Source organism: Synchiropus splendidus, chromosome 6 (assembly GCF_027744825.2).
Source record: "Synchiropus splendidus isolate RoL2022-P1 chromosome 6, RoL_Sspl_1.0, whole genome shotgun sequence".
In the NCBI taxonomy this organism is placed as follows: Eukaryota; Metazoa; Chordata; class Actinopteri; order Syngnathiformes; family Callionymidae; genus Synchiropus; species Synchiropus splendidus.
The window spans coordinates 2,462,821-2,479,666 of NC_071339.1; the positions used below are offsets into that span (position 1 = coordinate 2,462,821).

The following is a 16,846-nucleotide window of genomic DNA, read 5'->3' on the forward strand; positions in this document are numbered from 1 at the left end:
ACAGATTGCGTCAGAGCGCCACTTCCTCAGGTAGGAGTGGATAACCTTGACAACCCAGCATCTCTTCATCTGCCTCCACCCAGGCGCATCACTAGGCGCTGCCTCCGGTGAATCTGCACAAGTGGAAGAGAGAAGATTATGTGCACTTGCTAGTGGTGAGCTTTTTTTTCCCCCGCTTGTCACGAAGCGTCCCGCGGAATAACTCTCTAAAGTGAAGGCGCGTCGTCCTCCAGTGTCCTGCCAGTCTGCACTCCGGGACACACCGACCCATCAGCCGCTGTCAACTCGCTCTCACCGGCCAGTGGACGCCAGCGACCCGGAGACCGAAGGTAAGAGAACACGTCTATTGAAATGAATATTGAATGCACTGATCATCAATTTAGAAGTTGGTCCACCAGAAGGGAGTTAAACTGCCCGTATTATCGGCGAACTTCAGGCTTTCCTTCAGGTATTTATTGCTACTTAACGTCTGGTATTTTATTTATGGAGATTCACACGGCGGATTTATGTCAGAAAAGTTATCTAACACACGCGTTTGTCACCGTCTGCAAAACTGAAAATGTGATTTCTTCTTAGCTCCAGTTCTTGTGCACTGGACTGTTCGATTGTTCACTGGTGGCTCGCTTGAATCTGTAATCGATGAATGAACAAGACCCGGCTAAACAGGATTAATGACTGTGTCTGACACCTTGCTGCAGTCTGCTGTTTCATCCCAACCACTTTGAATCCAAACTTCAGTGGCATGAAACTTCTGAACGGGACCGTGGGCTACCTGCCTTTGTGGCAATGCTGAGAACTTAATGCTGTTATTTTGAGATTTCTCAGATGATTGACAGGTTTTATCTGGAGCAGTTTGTGGTGTTTCAAATGATATTCCATTAATCTGATGCCTTATTTATTCTTTAATTCGTGTTATTTAAGACAACGTTATGATTCTCCGTGTGAACGTTTAAAAGTCGCATGAGGACGAAGCCATTTTTCAGATCAGTGGGAAAAAGATGCTCTTCACAATCCTCCAATTTGGCTCAACGACAGGGGTCACATGACCTGTGTGTGTTATTTGCAGCTGGATTATTGGATGGATGCTATGCAGCTGGGCAGGGCTGGCGGGACGATGCAGCCGCAGATTGATGTTACGTGTCTTGTGTACTGTAATGTGGGATTGAATGACAAGACGGAGAGAGGAGGGAGCTTTATGGTTAATGCATGTGGGATTACCAAGACTTGTGAATGGCTATGGATTATTGCATCATCTTGGCGTGTGCTCTGGTCATGCACAGGAACGGAAATGAGCAGAAATAATCTTCCTTTTAAGGATCATTTGTGAACAAAATATTCCATCTTCGTCGGCCAGCTGCTGCCGCGGCGGAGGGCCTCGCTCAATAAGTGATGAAGCAGATCATCTGAACACATCACAGCCCAACATCCACAGCATCCCTTCCTCTGTTTTGGGTTGGACCAAGCGCTCCTCTGCCAGAGGGGTGAGGATGAGCGCTGCTACAGGGGATTAGGGGGATTTATTGTGGGAAAAAAAACTTCCCTAAAGTTAAGCTCGCAGAAAAGGAAAATTAAAGAGCACAATTTGCAGGATTTGGGATTTTCATAACTGAGGTATTCGCTGGGAAAAATCATTTATAGTTCTTTTTTTTGTTGCACGTCATTGAAAAGAGGGTAAATGTCAGCCATTTTTTTATACAGTTTTCATTTCAGTTTCAAGGCAGGATCAAAGATAGCTAACACGTCTCACGGAGGGCTGTTTCTACCTGATGTGATCTCAAGCTCAGCTGAGCACTAGATGGTGGAGTAATAGTGTCAGTGAGTGTGGGCAGTTCTGAGGTCACAAGTGCTTTCTGCCACGTGATGGTGTTTGTTTAGTTGTTCCCTTGTGAGGAACCAAAGGTTGATATTCAATTGAATTGCATCTTCAGTTTGATATTTTGTCTGTCTGCAGAACAAAGCGCCTCCAGTCAGAGCTGCCTCCATCCATCCACCTTCTCAGGAATCTTCAGTCTCACCAGTGTGGCCGCGCTCCTCCGGACCCTCAGCCTGCCTCATGCCTAAGAACAGCAAGGTGACGCAGCGCGAGCAGAGCCTGGAGCATGTCACAGAGTCTGTGGCTGATCTGCTCGCTCACGAGGAGCCGCTCGACTACAAGAGCAGCAACCTGAATGTCGGAGCTGCGGCCGGAAAGAAAGTCCCGCAGATAGAGCTGCCGGAGAATGACGGACGTCCAGCGTGGAACAGCAAACTGCAGTACATCCTGGCTCAGGTGGGATTCTCCGTGGGCCTGGGGAACGTGTGGCGCTTCCCTTACCTGTGCCAGAAGAACGGAGGAGGTGAGCTCACAGATGCTGCACAGCGGAACATCAGGGCGACTACACACCTGCTGGGTGGTTATTGTCTGCTGAGACTCTGAGTCCTGACTGCAACAACACAACACAATACCAGAGTGGTAGTGGAGACCACCTGACCCAGAACCAAACTGTGTACACACACACACATTGCTCACACTTATGCTGCAGTTAAAGCTCTTCCTTCCTCCCCTTCTCTTCATTAGGAGAGTGGGAGCACAGAAGACTTATTTGGGTGATGTACACTCAGGAATTACACACATTTGTGCGGATGAAAAATAAGTCCAGCGCGACAGAGACCAAGACATGAGCTTGGAAATGTGGTCTGCCCTCAAGTACCTCACACGAAAAAAGCACATCATACTATTGTACAGAGCTATGGTACAGTGACAAGTACATGACTCACTTAAAGACCCATCTTTTTCGCGTTGCCTTAATATCAACCCTGTTTGTGTATTTGTTAGCTGTTTCTTTATTCCGTTGTAGGTTGCCAAAATACTACTTTCATCTCTGGCATTTCCCCACCACAGTCACCCAACCTGCAGTTGTGGCTCCTTGATAGCGTGTGTTCTCTCAAACATATGTGTGCGTGAATATGATTCCATGAGTGTGTACATTTTTCTCTTAATCTTTAACCTTTTCTGAGGTTAACACTACCCTGCACAGCACTTTGAGATACCCCTGTCTGTCAGACAATACAGCCTGCAGGCTGACAGAGACAGATGCTCAACATAGTCTCGGCCCGTCCTCTGCGGCCTCGGCCCACACGACATGGATGACCTTTACGCGTGCGACACTTCAGGTCGCTGCTGGTTCGACTGTGCAGAAGCTTCCAAACAGCCGGGCTAAATTTAGCGGCCGTATTGATTACTACTGCTGCCGCTCCGGTTCATCTGATCTTCTGGTAAACAGAAAGGGGTTCAATATAGATGAAGGTAATTGAATCCTGCTCCTGGACGATGTTTGTCTGAGGAGCATGTTAGAGGAGGTGTACGTGCTGCTGAGAGAGATCCACTGTCCATGTGATGACAGCCTTATCGTCCGTGTCAGAGTTACTGTACCATCAGAGTCAGGTCTTGCAAGGTTGCTAAGGTTTTTCACTCTGACAGACAATTACGGGGAGATTAAAGCTTGTTGTTGCTCAGTGGCTGCTCCCTTCCCTTCATCTTGTTCGTGCTCCTCAGTGTCTTCTTCATGTGGATCTCTGAGATATGTACTGGATTGAGTGATCACCCTTGGTGACTCCTAAGTGGCTCCATTCATAAACACCTGACATCACTTAGTGCCACTAACCTCCCATTTCCTCGCGTGTCACCGCCTCAATAAACATTCCCTGTTAGTCACTGCTTCTCTTCATGTGTTAGTCATCGCTGATTTATTTTGTTTTTTGGCTCTTAATATATGGAATCATGATGACGCAGGATGAGATTGAGCTGTTTGGCAATATTTATAAGGAAGAGTGTCTCACCCGCAGGTGTCATACTCAAATCTGGTCTGCCAAGTCATTCAACATGGCCCACAAGAGCTAAAGATATATGCAGTTATGAACGGTAATAATGACCACCCCACAAAGCCATGCATGTCAGGACATCGGAGGATTGACGGAATACTTCTTGAAGTGTCCAAGAACAGAATAAGTGATGCAGATGGAAGGGAGTTTGATGGTGGGAAAACTGGTGGAAGGATTCAATGTCAAGCAACCACAGGTGAAAAAAACATGTCACATTCCATTTAGACGTTTCCTGTAGTCGTGCCAGTTGTTGACCCATTTACAGTCAATATCATCCAAAAACATGCGCTCTGACATGTGTCTGCAGACTTGCGAGTGGTCGTTCGAAAAACAAGCGTTTCTAGCTTCATGTTTGGTTATGGCCACCGCTCAATATTGTGTGGGGCCTGAATCTTTTCAGGGTGAGGGTTTTGCTGGTAGCCATGTTTTGTAGCTTGACACACAAGTGTCATCCCCAATTCACCACACTTCCATTGCCAAAATGCTCAATTCCAACACAACAAAGTCCAAAATCCAGTATGTCCCTGCAGAACTCAGAACATTGTCCTCGCTTGCCTGCTTTCCACTTCTGCTCTCACTCAGAACACCTCTTCAGGATGTGTCCCTGCTGAGCGTCACTTGGCCAATCAAATGCCTAACAAACCTGGCAGCCGTCCCAAGCCATAAGTCCAGAAGAGATTTTTATAAAAAGCCTGGATGGCACTTAACAGCTGCACAAAAACTGCATTGAGGAAAAACAGGCCTCAGAAACACTGCTTAGCTTTGCTTCTCCCTGAGGTTAGCTCTTATTGTGCACCTTCAACACATACAGCGTGTAAATCTTTATCTTCGTTTGACCAACACTAGATCGGACACCATGTTTCCTTCTTCAGAACAGTAAGAAAAATGGTTTCCGTTGCTCAATATTTCTGCGATCAGATCCGCCACGCTGTCATTTTCCTCATAATTCAAGTCGAGTGACAGATGCTAGGTAGGTAACTTTACGTAGGTAGGTAGGACGGTAATTTAAGCTAGAAGCTTAGCATCAGTTTAGCATCACGTAGCATATTTTGAAACTCATCGTCTCTTGACGTCCGAACAGACAGGTGTTCCATATTGCAGTAAAAAATACAACATGAAAACTTCAACCTTTCATAGTTGCAGTGCTGGCAAGCCACACACGATACGTTCATGTCATTACTAATAGTGGACATTTGAAAAAAAAAAACAAAAGAAGTCGGTCAGTTAAAGACGTGAGATCATTTATCGAGTACCGGACGTATCAGTATCAGATAAAACTAGTCTGGAAGTACTTTTGATTCCTGTAAAATGATCAACTCTGTCCATAAATGCTTGTTTCAGGAACATGTAGGACAAGGTCAGGCGCCACCTGTAGTTGTTCAGTCCTCTTGCGCTTAATCTAAATTATTAATTTTTTATCTGATGTGTTTGTCAGGAGCCTATCTGGTGCCCTACTTCATCCTCCTCCTAGTCATCGGCATCCCGCTCTTCTTCCTGGAGCTAGCGGTGGGGCAGAAGATTCGCCGAGGAAGCATTGGGGTGTGGAACTACGTCTGTCCTCGCCTGGGTGGGATCGGCATGTCCAGTCTGATGGTGAGTATTGATCTTTGCTCAGGTTTAGGTCCGATACAGAGCATGGAGCCCAGCTCTGGAGGAAAGGACAAGGTTTGTGCACAGATGTTATTAGCTTGTAGAGAAGTACAGCATCACATCGCCAGCCTCCGCCGGCCTCTCAGGAGTCTATGGGATGTATCGACGTGTTCCGGAGTGAAAGCGAGCCATGAGAGCTGCTTGGCTGCAGAAGAAGAAGCAGCTAAAAATATCTCCTGGAGGGTTGAAAAGAGAGCACTTTCATTATTGATGTGGCCTTATTTAGCCAGTGAGTGTGGTGGAGCTGGGGGACTGACAAACATCATCTCTATACTGACGCCGTGTGTCTGATCATCCAGGTGTGCGGGTTTGTGGGTCTGTATTACAACGTGATCATCGGCTGGAGCATCTTCTACTTCTTCCAGTCCTTCCAGTTTCCTCTGCCGTGGAGTGACTGTCCCTTCAGGAAGAACGGAACGCTGGCCAGTGAGTGACCACACAAGCTTTTGTTGGAGCTTGTCACTAGTCATGTGCTTTTGAGGCTTCATGAAACAGCCTCTGTTGATTTAAAAATGATGTGAGGTTCCTTTGAAAATCCTCTGATTCTAGAGCAGATAGCGCCATCTAGTGGACCCTGGAACTGAGTAAACTGCTTCATGAAGCCTCAGCAGCCCATCACTCCTCGTCACCAAGCAAAACATGTCTATCAAAGAGGTTCATCAAAAGTGGATGAGGACCATGAGTCCATGCAAGAAGGGTGGGAGGTCTTACAGATCAGACCACAGGCCACAACCGGACCACCGTTTCTGTTGACATTTGACAGTCTAGAGTGGTCAGTGAAGTAAAGCAGGTCTCACTGTCACATCTGACTCTGGAGAAGCAGTGAAGAAATGTATTATTACGAAGGCTCTGATTTAAAATTTTGATAAAACAATTATAGAAGGAAACTAATAAGAAATACAAATGCAACCTGATCAAATGTAAAAGAAGGATTCTCAGTCCAGGTGCACCACATCATGCAATGTGACATCATAACCAAACCCAAAAATCCCTGATGAAGGAGAGGAAATGAGATGTCTGTTTTAAAAACACTCACCTCTACAGCACTTCCAAATTTGATCATTATGGTACTGATTTTTTAATTGGTTTCCCCCTGGAAATTATGAAAGAAACATAACACAACATTTGACATATGTTATATCTTTTCTGTTGCAGTAGTTTACTTGGACGACTTCACATTCAAATACAATAATAAAACTCTACACTGCACTGTTCAGTAACAGAAACGAGAAAAGATTGATTGAAAAATAATGTAATGTAAGTCAGAGTATAGCAATCATTTTGTTTTAGCTGTTATTCCAATTGAAGAAAGCATGACACAACTCTTTTTTTTTTGTGACGATCTAAAAATATTAATTATTTTACTAGAGTATTACTGGCCTTGTCACAGTCGTCCAGGTTCGCCAGGGAGCAGGACAGAAACATGGAAGATTTGCTTTTGGAATTAGTCGGTGTGGACTGGGAAGCTAGCTGGTTTAGTAGTGGAGCCGCAGCTGTTTGTACTGTGAAGCATGGTATTCAGAGGTGGGCAAACCTCGAAGGGCCGCGGTGGTGCAGGCTCAAACATGCAGCAACTGATTCCACAGTTTGGACACCCGTGTGGTAGATAAATACTGAAGTTGATTGTTTTCATTTACAGCTTTATAGGCATCAAGGCATCTGTTTTCAGTTCAGCACACAAGCTCCTTGTGTGCATGTAACTGATGTCCATATTTCAAGCCTGCAGCCCAGGGGTTACTCGTCAGGATTATCCTCTACAGTCAGCCATATCAATTTGTGTTATGGGTTCATTTGAACGTCAGCGCGTTGAATGGAAGTCGGTGGTTCAAAACCTGCAGTGTTGTTTTCAGTCTTACCAGTGTCTCGTCTGCTAGGAGATAATCCAGATTATATAGTGATGACCTCATAATTAAAAGCAATTCCGCTTGAGTGTGGAGGGAATGTCAAACCAAATGAAGAAGAAGTGCACTCGCCGTGTCAGTCTGCCATGTTGTCTCATTTGAAGGCATGGGAAAACCAAGCTTCTAATCCCTGGCTGAGGTGACGCCCAGTCAGGCCAGCGACGAGTGGAAGCTGCCGACAACAAGCAAAGACAGAATCATGTCAGCAGGTTAGAAACTACAAACAGGACACCAACTAGTGCCAGGACACAGACCTGTGATGAAGCATAAGGAATTCAGTGGGAGATTCTGGGAAGTTGCCTAAAGTGGACAGTTTTTAAATTGATCCTGTGAGGACCAAATATTTACCTTCTAAACTGCTGTGAAAGACAGGCAATTTTGTTCTCAATTTCCTGCATGGACGTGCAGCTTCATTGTTGCTTCAATCAGCAAATATTCAGGACTTCAGGACCATATTCTATAGATTACACAAAACTGAAATCTGGGTCTGTTGGACTGGAGCTCGATGCTTTGAATACAGATTGATATGACCTTCAGTGCGTCTCGGTGGGAAACATCTGAGAGCACGTGTTCTCTCTCTCCCCCTGCACCGGTGTTTAGTGTAATCTTAAATAGACCAATGCAATGATTCGAGGAAGCCATTCTATTTTTTAGCTTTATTTTCTTACCTACAATAATTCTTATCTATTCCACTAGTTGATCACATCCTCTTGTAAGTGCTCCAGTGCAGTGTTTTTCAACCTTTTTCAAGCCACGGAACACTTAATTCACAGAAAAAAATCCTGAGTCACACCAAAGGATCCTGGCCAAAGCACATCTGTGCTTAGTCAAAAGTCTGCAGAAAATCCCTTGTAATGCAGGAGGAGGAAATGTATTTGTTTAAAAATGTGCTGGGAAATGTGGCAAATTTTAAATCACTGTTTAGATTTTATCACAATGTCTTTTGCTTGATTTGATTCTAGTTTGAAGAATTTCCAGATAATTCTTTAACATTCTTTGCCTCAGTTTGCTTGATAAAGACAGTGGTTGACAATTTGGAGCAAATGTATTTGGTTCTGCATTTAGTTTTTATCCAACTTTTAAACATGAGCGTTTAAGTGTCAGTGAAGTTTGGAAGTGAGACGTCATGTTAGCTGACAGTCTTTGGCGTTGTGGTTCCGACAAGGATCACTCCCTGGTTCTGTTGTGAAGGTGTGTGGTCACCTTAGAGGAGCATCAGGTTTAAAAACAACTGGAAGTCGCGCATTTGACCAGCTTCTTCGCTGTGAAGAAAGGAGCATTGTGCACTACACAGCGCTCCGAGGGATGGACGAGTCATGTCAGCATGGATCTATAGTGTATAGAAAGAATGTGAGTGAATCCAAGTGATCTCCTCACGCTGGTAGATCGTCAACAACTGTACTGTAGCAACTGTCATACTTGAGTTGCACATGCAACATGCTCAATCATCAATGGAGGATTCCAGTCGTCATCATGGGTCCAACATGTCTGTCCAATGCAGTTGTGGAGCCAGAATGCGAGAAGAGCTCAGCTACAACCTACTTCTGGTACCGTCAGACTCTGAACACGACCAGCACCATTGCAGAAAGTGGAGGCCTGAATGTCAAAATGACTCTGTCCCTGCTGGTGGCCTGGATCATCGTGTGCCTCGCCGTCATTAAAGGAATCGCCTCCTCTGGGAAGGTACGGCGAGCACAACAAAAACAGCCAAGACTTCCTGAGTTTTCCACCTCCATCTTCCCAGGTGATGTACTTCAGCTCTCTGTTCCCGTATGTGGTGCTGTTCTGCTTCCTGGTCCGAGGGTTGATGCTGAAGGGGGCAGTGGATGGGATCGCTCACATGTTCACTCCAAAAGTGAAAGATTCTCCTCTTGTCATTCTCATCTTTGAAGACTTCCTCTACCAAACGCTTTCTTCTTGCGTCCCTCAGCTGGAGAAGATGCTGGAGCCTCAGGTGTGGCGAGAGGCAGCCACACAGGTCTTCTTTGCTCTGGGTCTGGGCTTCGGAGGTGTCATCGCCTTCTCCAGCTACAACAAAGTGGACAACAACTGTCACTTTGACGCCGTGCTCGTCTCCTTCATCAACTTCTTCACCTCCATTCTGGCCACGCTGGTAGTTTTCGCGGTGCTGGGTTTCAAGGCCAACATCATGAACGAGAAATGCGTCGTCGAGTGAGTATCTGCCGGATTCTTCCATGGACCATTTCTTAGACTGTAATTGTATGTGTCTCCTAAGAAACGCGGAGAAGATCCTGGGATATTTGAACTCCAACGTCCTCAGCCACGATCTGATCCCTCCTCACGTCAACTTCTCCCACCTGACCTCCTCTGACTATGCTGAGATGTACGGCGTGATCAAGACCGTGAAGGAGGACGGCTTCGCTCAGCTGGGACTGGAGCCGTGTGTCCTGGAGGACGAGCTCAACAAGGTCAGGCCAGTGACCTTCATCCAGAGCAGCTTTGATGTGTTAAAACTGGACACGACTTGACCTGATAACTGCCGTGTGCAGGCGGTGCAGGGGACCGGTCTGGCCTTCATCGCCTTCACTGAGGCCATGACACACTTTCCAGCATCTCCTTTCTGGTCGGTGATGTTCTTCTTCATGCTCATTAATTTGGGTCTGGGCAGCATGATTGGCACCATGACCGGCATCACCACACCTGTCTTGGACACCTACAAGGTCCAGAAGGAGTTGTTCACAGGTGAGATGACTTCAAGAGCAGAAACCAGGACTTCTGTTGGCGACGACAGCTGAGCTCTGTCTGTCTCTCTGCAGTCGCCTGCTGCATCGTCGCCTTCCTGTGTGGCCTGCTGTTTGTCCAGCGTTCGGGAAACTACTTTGTCACCATGTTTGATGACTACTCTGCGGGACTGCCCCTCACCGTGGTGGTCATCCTGGAAAACGTGTCTGTGGCGTGGATTTATGGCACTAAAAGGTACAAGAACTGCTGATGTGTGTAGGTAGGTGAGTGTGACGCTGCTGACGGAGGCGCGGCCGCTACAGCGCTGGGTCATGTTTCCGGTTCTTCTCTCCATAACAGGTTCATGCAGGACCTCGAGGACATGTTGGGGTTTCGGCCCAACATTCTGTATTTCTACCTGTGGAAGTACGTCTCGCCCATCTGTCTGATCGTGCTGATCTCTGCCACCGTCATCGAGATGGCTATCAGTCCACCCGGATATAACGCCTGGGTCCAGGAACTGGTGAGTCAGCGCTTCGGTTTGGTCCCCGAGCTCAATGCTCAACCACAAGTACAAGAAAAAGCGGAACTTTTCCCTCAAGACTTGGTTTTGTTTTGCAAAGCACGATAGTTCTTCATATTTGAGATTCAGACGACATTTTGACTGAAGGATTCATATTTTTTTAGTTGTAAAAGACAAGAGAGATGGCAAATGTAAACGTTATAATATAATACGTATCCATATCTGTAGGCTCAGGAGCGCTTCCAGAGCTACCCAACCTGGGCACTCATCATGTGCTTCGCCCTCATCGTTCTGGCTATGCTCCCTCTGCCGGTGGTCTTCATCGCCCGCCACTTCAATCTGATGTCGGACGGCTCCAACAAGCTCTCCGTCTCCTACCGTAAATCCATGATGAAGGATATTTCCAACCTGTCTGAACAGGACGAGGCCAGGTCCATTCTTAGCGGCAAACCTGGCGACCCCTCATCGGCCCTGCCCTCACGTAAGCCCTACCTGACACCGGCGGGCAACACCAGCTTCGACCCCAACTCTCTGTCGCCCAACAGCTGCTACGGCAGCGGCTACCAGAACGCCGCCATCAGCCCCACCACACCAACAACGCCTGTAACACCAGACTCTGACTCCTGACTGACCCACTGCCACACCTCAGTACATTTAGAGTTTTAGGAAGCGCCAGGATCTCACTCCAGTTCCTCACTAAAGTACAACTATCTGAGCACAACATTCACCAGATTGTAAGCACCAGGTATCAAGTTGATCTTGATCGTGACTTCATCTGTATTTACACTTCATTTACTAGCACACAGGACTTTACATCCTCCCTCTCTGAAGGTCTGTCTTTGCTGCAGAATATGCAGCTGACTTCTCCCAGAAGTGCACGCAACAATGTGGAGGCTGAAACCAAGAATGTAGAAACACTTGTTGAATGTTGAAGTATAAGAGACCAGAGCACTGGTCTATGCACAGGTTATATTGGAGACAAAATAGGGGGAATTATACTTGAAGTTTGAGTATAGCTCATTCAAACATTTCAAGGGGATACATGTTGTTTGAAAACCTCTCGAAATCGAACCAATCAAAATGAGGCGCCGTGGCATCTTTAGATTGAATTTCATTGCCATGATTGATTCTTCATTGAACATATTTGATCATTCATTGTGCATCTGAACTTATATGACACGAGTGCATGGGACAATCCTAGGATGTGTGTGGCAAATTAGGATATCTAGTCTTCTGTAACTGAAATATTAAAAGGATTAGTCATCATAATAATCCACGAATGCCAGGATTATAAATCTAGAATAGCGGATTTTAGCTACACTTTAGCTTAGTGTGTGCAACATCCCTACAGTCTGAGTGAAAAACTGCACAAAGCTCACTTGTATTTTAAGATCACTAAAAGCTTTGACTGGAAAAAGTGCAGCAATGCACTGTAAAGATTTTGGCACAGAAAAAAAACACATTTCTTGGTTTGTGTATTTATGTAAATATAGAAAAATGAAGATATGTATCTAATGGTACTAAATGTGAGAAGTAAGATGCCTTTGCTGAGATGTTGTGGAGAGGAGATGTGAGGCTTTGTTTTGATGGGGCGAATTGTTAGTGGACTCATGGAGGGAAAGATGAGACGCTGAGATGACAATCGTCGGTCGGTCGATGTCATTGAAGCCGCAGAAGGAAGTGTCTGTTGAGCACATGTTTTCTCACAAGGATGATCACCTGTGATCAGCAAACTAAACGGACAAAACAATGGCACATTTGCATTTGATGAATCCTTCTGTCATGCAACAGTAAACTGACTGACAGTCAGTGTGAGGTTGTGTTGCAATCCTTTCAGAGTGGGTCCATGTACAGACGGCACATCTAGAAGGAGAAACGGAGGGAGGAGAAACTGCACACCCAAGACGGGGAATCTTAAATCGGAAGCTATGACAATATGCTTTATAGAAATAAGCTATTTAACGTGTGTCTAGTTGAGGTAACTGCTGTTGTAAATAACTCATGTCCACCAAAGAGGTAGAAGCACACATCAGCACACAGCCACTTAAAAGGGCCAAAAGAAGAGCGCAGCTCAACTGTTTCACTTGTTGACTCAAAGCAAAGTTGCTGCAGAAGCACAATTGTTTCATGCAATAATGGTCATATTTTAAACACAATTCTATATATAATTAGATCACAGAAGTAAATAAAAGCAACAAAAGGTAGAAGTGATATTAAACAAGGGTACATTCTACTTCAATACGCCCTTCTCTTTCCAAAATATGATCTTTGTCCAACACAGTGAATCACTTGTGAGACCATAAAGTGTTGCCAACACCTTTATGTTCTTGTTAAAGACGGAACTTTCATTTATTTTTTTTTAATGTCAATGTGAAATCCAGTTGTGGATTAAATGGACTACATTTATATTCCAACATAACAGAGGAATGAGCTGTAAACATTCTATTAGTCCAACTGCTGTATATTTCCATTCATTGTGACGTCATCGTTGTGTGTGTGTGAAGCCCACTGGTGTTTAAATTGCTGCTGGTCAGTGTGTTATTGTCAAATGTCTGTTCGCTTCTGTTGATGTTGTGTTTGGATTCCAACCTTTGAAGTGTTCACCCTTTGACCTTCATGAGCATCCGCTGTGCTGAGGTGCTGCCATGGCGCCCTCTCATGGTCAATTCCATATGTCGTACGCTAAATTAAAAACGGATTATCAGACACAAAACTTTACAAAAACTAGTGAAATGACCCCCTCGCTCGTTAGCATGATGCTACACGTTAGCTTGACGCCAGCAACATTCTCACCCGGGAGATGCTCTTGTGTGAGTTGTTGTTCTCACCGGAAACGACTCTCTTTCCTTTTGAAGCGTCGCGCGGCGTCATGCTTTGTTTTTATTAGCAAATGTTGTGTGCTGTGCTGTGTAAATACATGTTCGAGATCAAACGAAACGCTCGCGTGGAAAGGGAGCACGCTCAGTGCTGACGTCATTGACCACCTGCCTTGGAAGTGACTCACGTCGCATTGCTGCTGACCAGCTGCGCGCAGTCGCAGTGCGTTGTCATGTCTGTCAACACGCGCATATTATCCAGCCTGTATTATATATTATATATTTCCCTGCGTTTAATGGAGCAGAAAGGCACCACCTCTCAATGTAAAGTAATAATGAACGTGGTCACCTTTCGGGTCGAGAATCTTTACTTCTCTTAGCAGCTAATTCAAGTCAATGTAACGGCAATACGAATATTAAAAACGAGTTAGTTGGATGTTAGAAAGTGTCAACACCGTCGTGTCTGTGGTAGGGAAACACCAAGTGTGTAGGGGAGTCTCCTCTCTGCATTTGTCAACATGATTGTATCAATTTATTGTAAAAATGTGAAGTTCACTATTCATAATAAAGTCTACCTTTTATCTACCGGAACTGTCCACACGTTTTATTTACCCTGATCACAACTCACTAAAGATATGGAATAAAATAAATGCCTCAATTCAAAAGTTGGGACAATATTACTCACTGGCTAGTTTGTAGGTGTTTAGTTTTTTTATGAACGCTTATTTGAGCAGTATTTGTTGTCCCCCAACACAAATAAAAGATGCTGAAAATATGCTACATATAAACTTCATATAAAAAATCCTTATCATATTTAGCTCTGTTCGACCATAGATGCGTCACCAAGACCTTCCAATATTATACTCAAACGCTTCAAATCAAATTCCATTTGAATTAAACATTAAAAGTAAAAAATACATACATTATAAAGTGTAAGAAAGTGCTGAGTGAAAATCAAGTTTGAACCCACAACAGTTGTGCAAGTAGAAGAACAACATAAAGCCTTTTAAAATGGAAGATTAAGATGTATAAAGTCTAAATATATTGGTAGAGAGAGTGGGAAACACTAGCTAATCGAACCTGACACACCAGGTTGGAGATGAATCAAACCAGATCACAGATGCTGATGCGACACTTCTCTCCCAGCCAGAAGCCGGGGTACAGCGGCTCTGTGAACACGGCCTCCATCTCGTACAGTAAGATCATCGTCTCTGCCACCTCGTAGAAGGCCACCACGCCCTCACTGACCTTGACAAACACACCGATCCTGGAGTGACAGGGCACGGTTATGAGCTGGACGCTGAGGGCCTTGTGGCTCACAGAGTAGAAGGCGGATCGATCCAGACTCCACGACTGTGCGTTTCCGCCGAACGCCGACTGGTTGCTGCGCGACTTCCTGTCCATGGCTGAGTAGGCCAGGGCGATCTCCGCCTTGCTCCCCTCCACCTCCACCTCGTAGTAGCTCCACTCTGCCAGCAGGGGCTCCCGACACAGCAGCTGTTTGCGGTGGACGAACCTATGCGGGTACCGGATGGACGGGCCCTTGACTGTCTGGCCACAGAGCCTCACCTCTCGCCCGTCCGCGGACACCACCAGGTCCTGGTGAGCTGTGGCCGAGTCGAACGTCAGCCTGTGGGCGTCTTGTAAGGAGGAGAGTGCTGAGATTAGCTTCCAGTTTGCTGACAGGTTTCAGATGAAATGCACTCACAGTGAAGGAAGTCGGCTCGAGTCTCAGGCGCCTGCAGCTCCATCTGGCGGGTCAATCCTGAGACCACCTCATGACCTGAAGAGTCTTTAAATCCATTTTTTTTAAATGTCATGTTTAAAATTTTCATAATTTTCATGAATGAACAACATGTTCACAAATTTCAAAACTTTATTTACCAATTTGCTGCTCGTCTTCCTCTCCATCTGTCTGTTCTTCTGAGTCGTCTTCTGCATCATCTGTCATAAAGGGAGAGGGGACAAATAAAATACTGGAAAATAGTACAGGTGATATTTTCACAATATTTAACTGGAGACAAAGTAGGCACCTCGAAACAACATCAGGGAGAATTCTTTGGCACAAAGTTCTTCCAGCTGCCTCCCGACCCCCTGCAGAGTTCTCTTTATTGGCCCGAAGTCAAGACCCGGCTCATCTGCATCACGCACCAAATCTACGTCTGGTTCAAGGTGACCTTGGAGACCGGTCCATTTCTGAGTCAGACATATAGGTTTAGTGTCCTGCCGATGCATCATCAATATGGGCTCAGTACCTGGAGGAAATCGACATCACCCTCCGTCCGAGCCAAAAGACCCAGCTCTGCCTCCTGCCTCTTCATTCTCTCCATTCTCTGCCGCGACCTCTGGATGGAGAGGTCGACCTGGGCGATGGCTGCCTCCTCCCTGGCTCGGATCATCCTCCTCACCGAGCGGTAATGTCTCTGGAGAGAATCGATGACCTGAACCAGGACGCCCTCACAGAAGTCCTCGGCCTCTTTGGCCTCCACCTGACGGTGCCAAGGTACAACACCTGAGACGTTCAGCACAAGCAGGAAGCACAGGAAGAGTCGAGTCTTTTACCTGAATCTGCTCAATCATCCTCCTGTTGATGTTGCACCTCTTCTGGAGACTTTGTTGAATTTCTTTGGACTTAATCAGCATGTTCTTCAGGTTCTCCTTCAGGAGAGCAGAAGGATTTGCATGGTTGTTGGCTCACAGTGAAAGAGATGCGAAAAGGCAAGTGGGGCTGAGCGATACACTCTTGAATGAATGTCCAGGCATATTCTGACTGACTGGAACAATTTATAATATTTATGAATATTTGAACAGAGCAAACACAGAAGAATTATAACACATTTTTTTATTAAATGCTATTTTTTTGTAATCATATACCAATTTACGCTGAATGTTAAACATATTTTTTAAAGGTGGAAACACTCGGTGAGTTTACCTGCTTCATCTTCCGCTCTTCACTCACCAGGCCGAGCGTGTGACCGCGGTGCTCCATGGTCACGCAGTGGACACACGCAACCGTCTGGTCCGTCAGACAGAACACGTTCATGTCACTGTTGTGTTTCCTGCACGACATCTTTCCCCGCTCATCTCAAAGAGCGACCAGGGAGGGTTTTCTGTTTTGGCGCTCGAGTTCAGTTTCGTTTTCGTCACGCCCGGGCGACAGTGGGGGGCGTGGATTCAACATTCAGCCAGGAAACTCCGCGACGTGAGAGTTGAGTTTTAACCTTTGACCGCGCCGAGCAAGTCCACCATAAGCGCGGTATATTTTTTTAGTGTGGATGACGACAATGTTTTGATCGAGGAATCACGTGACGGCTGAGTCTTTGGAGGCGCAGCCACCATCGATGGGAACTCACCGGCGCCACCTATGGGTGGGAGCGTCAAACTTCATTTGAGTGGTGACGAGTTCGACCATT

At 45.8% G+C, this 16,846-nt stretch overlaps 2 protein-coding genes across 13 annotated transcripts; one reads left to right on the forward strand and one right to left on the reverse strand.

Moving 5' to 3' along the window:
* Nucleotides 1-25: 25 nt before the first annotated feature.
* LOC128760212 (sodium-dependent neutral amino acid transporter SLC6A17-like) lies at nt 26-13,015 on the forward strand. Of its 6 annotated transcripts, XM_053867354.1 has the most exons (13): nt 26-155; nt 234-329; nt 1,952-2,336; nt 5,297-5,454; nt 5,811-5,937; nt 8,914-9,095; nt 9,157-9,267; nt 9,343-9,584; nt 9,649-9,841; nt 9,923-10,115; nt 10,190-10,349; nt 10,455-10,617; nt 10,846-13,015. In XM_053867354.1, exons 3-13 carry the CDS (start codon nt 2,054-2,056, stop codon nt 11,242-11,244), a joined length of 2,211 nt encoding a protein of 736 aa, XP_053723329.1. In that variant the 5' UTR covers nt 26-155; nt 234-329; nt 1,952-2,053; the 3' UTR covers nt 11,245-13,015. The 6 variants fall into 6 exon arrangements, 5 of the variants coding, with proteins under 5 accessions (XP_053723329.1, XP_053723328.1, XP_053723331.1 ...); XM_053867353.1 differs by having other exon boundaries at nt 60-329; XM_053867355.1 differs by lacking the exon at nt 26-155 and having other exon boundaries at nt 319-448.
* Nucleotides 3,240-16,726, reverse strand: LOC128760213 (tripartite motif-containing protein 16-like). 7 transcript variants are annotated; one of them, XR_008414799.1, is made up of 10 exons: nt 16,366-16,726; nt 15,996-16,091; nt 15,689-15,922; nt 15,467-15,629; nt 15,318-15,377; nt 15,142-15,225; nt 13,411-15,073; nt 13,207-13,299; nt 6,548-7,584; nt 3,240-5,509 (listed from the first exon to the last, which is right to left on the reverse strand). XR_008414799.1 is itself a non-coding variant. In XM_053867358.1 (7 exons), the coding sequence occupies exons 1-7, from the start codon at nt 16,501-16,503 to the stop codon at nt 14,538-14,540; spliced, it is 1,311 nt and encodes a 436-aa protein (XP_053723333.1). In that variant the 5' UTR covers nt 16,504-16,726; the 3' UTR covers nt 8,871-14,537. The 7 variants fall into 7 exon arrangements, 1 of the variants encoding a protein (XP_053723333.1); XR_008414798.1 differs by having other exon boundaries at nt 3,240-5,687; nt 5,786-7,584; XR_008414800.1 differs by having other exon boundaries at nt 3,240-7,584; nt 13,446-15,073.
* Between the last annotated feature and the right edge of the window lie 120 nt (nt 16,727-16,846).

Bases quoted from the DNA above. Each gene is read 5' to 3' on its own strand.
- LOC128760212 (XM_053867354.1), top strand. From the start codon at position 2,054: ATGCCTAAGAACAGCAAGGTGACGCAGCGCGAGCAGAGCCTGGAGCAT. The intron at 9,268-9,342 runs GTGAAAGATTCT...TGCGTCCCTCAG, and splicing joins CTCACATGTTCACTCCAAAA to CTGGAGAAGATGCTGGAGCC. The intron at 9,585-9,648 runs GTGAGTATCTGC...GTGTCTCCTAAG, and splicing joins AACGAGAAATGCGTCGTCGA to AAACGCGGAGAAGATCCTGG.
- LOC128760213 (XM_053867358.1), bottom strand. From the start codon at position 16,503: ATGTCGTGCAGGAAACACAACAGTGACATGAACGTGTTCTGTCTGACG. The intron at 15,226-15,317 runs GTAAATAAAGTT...ATGGATTTAAAG, and splicing joins GGAAGACGAGCAGCAAATTG to ACTCTTCAGGTCATGAGGTG. The intron at 15,074-15,141 runs GTGAGTGCATTT...CCTCCTTACAAG, and splicing joins TCGAGCCGACTTCCTTCACT to ACGCCCACAGGCTGACGTTC.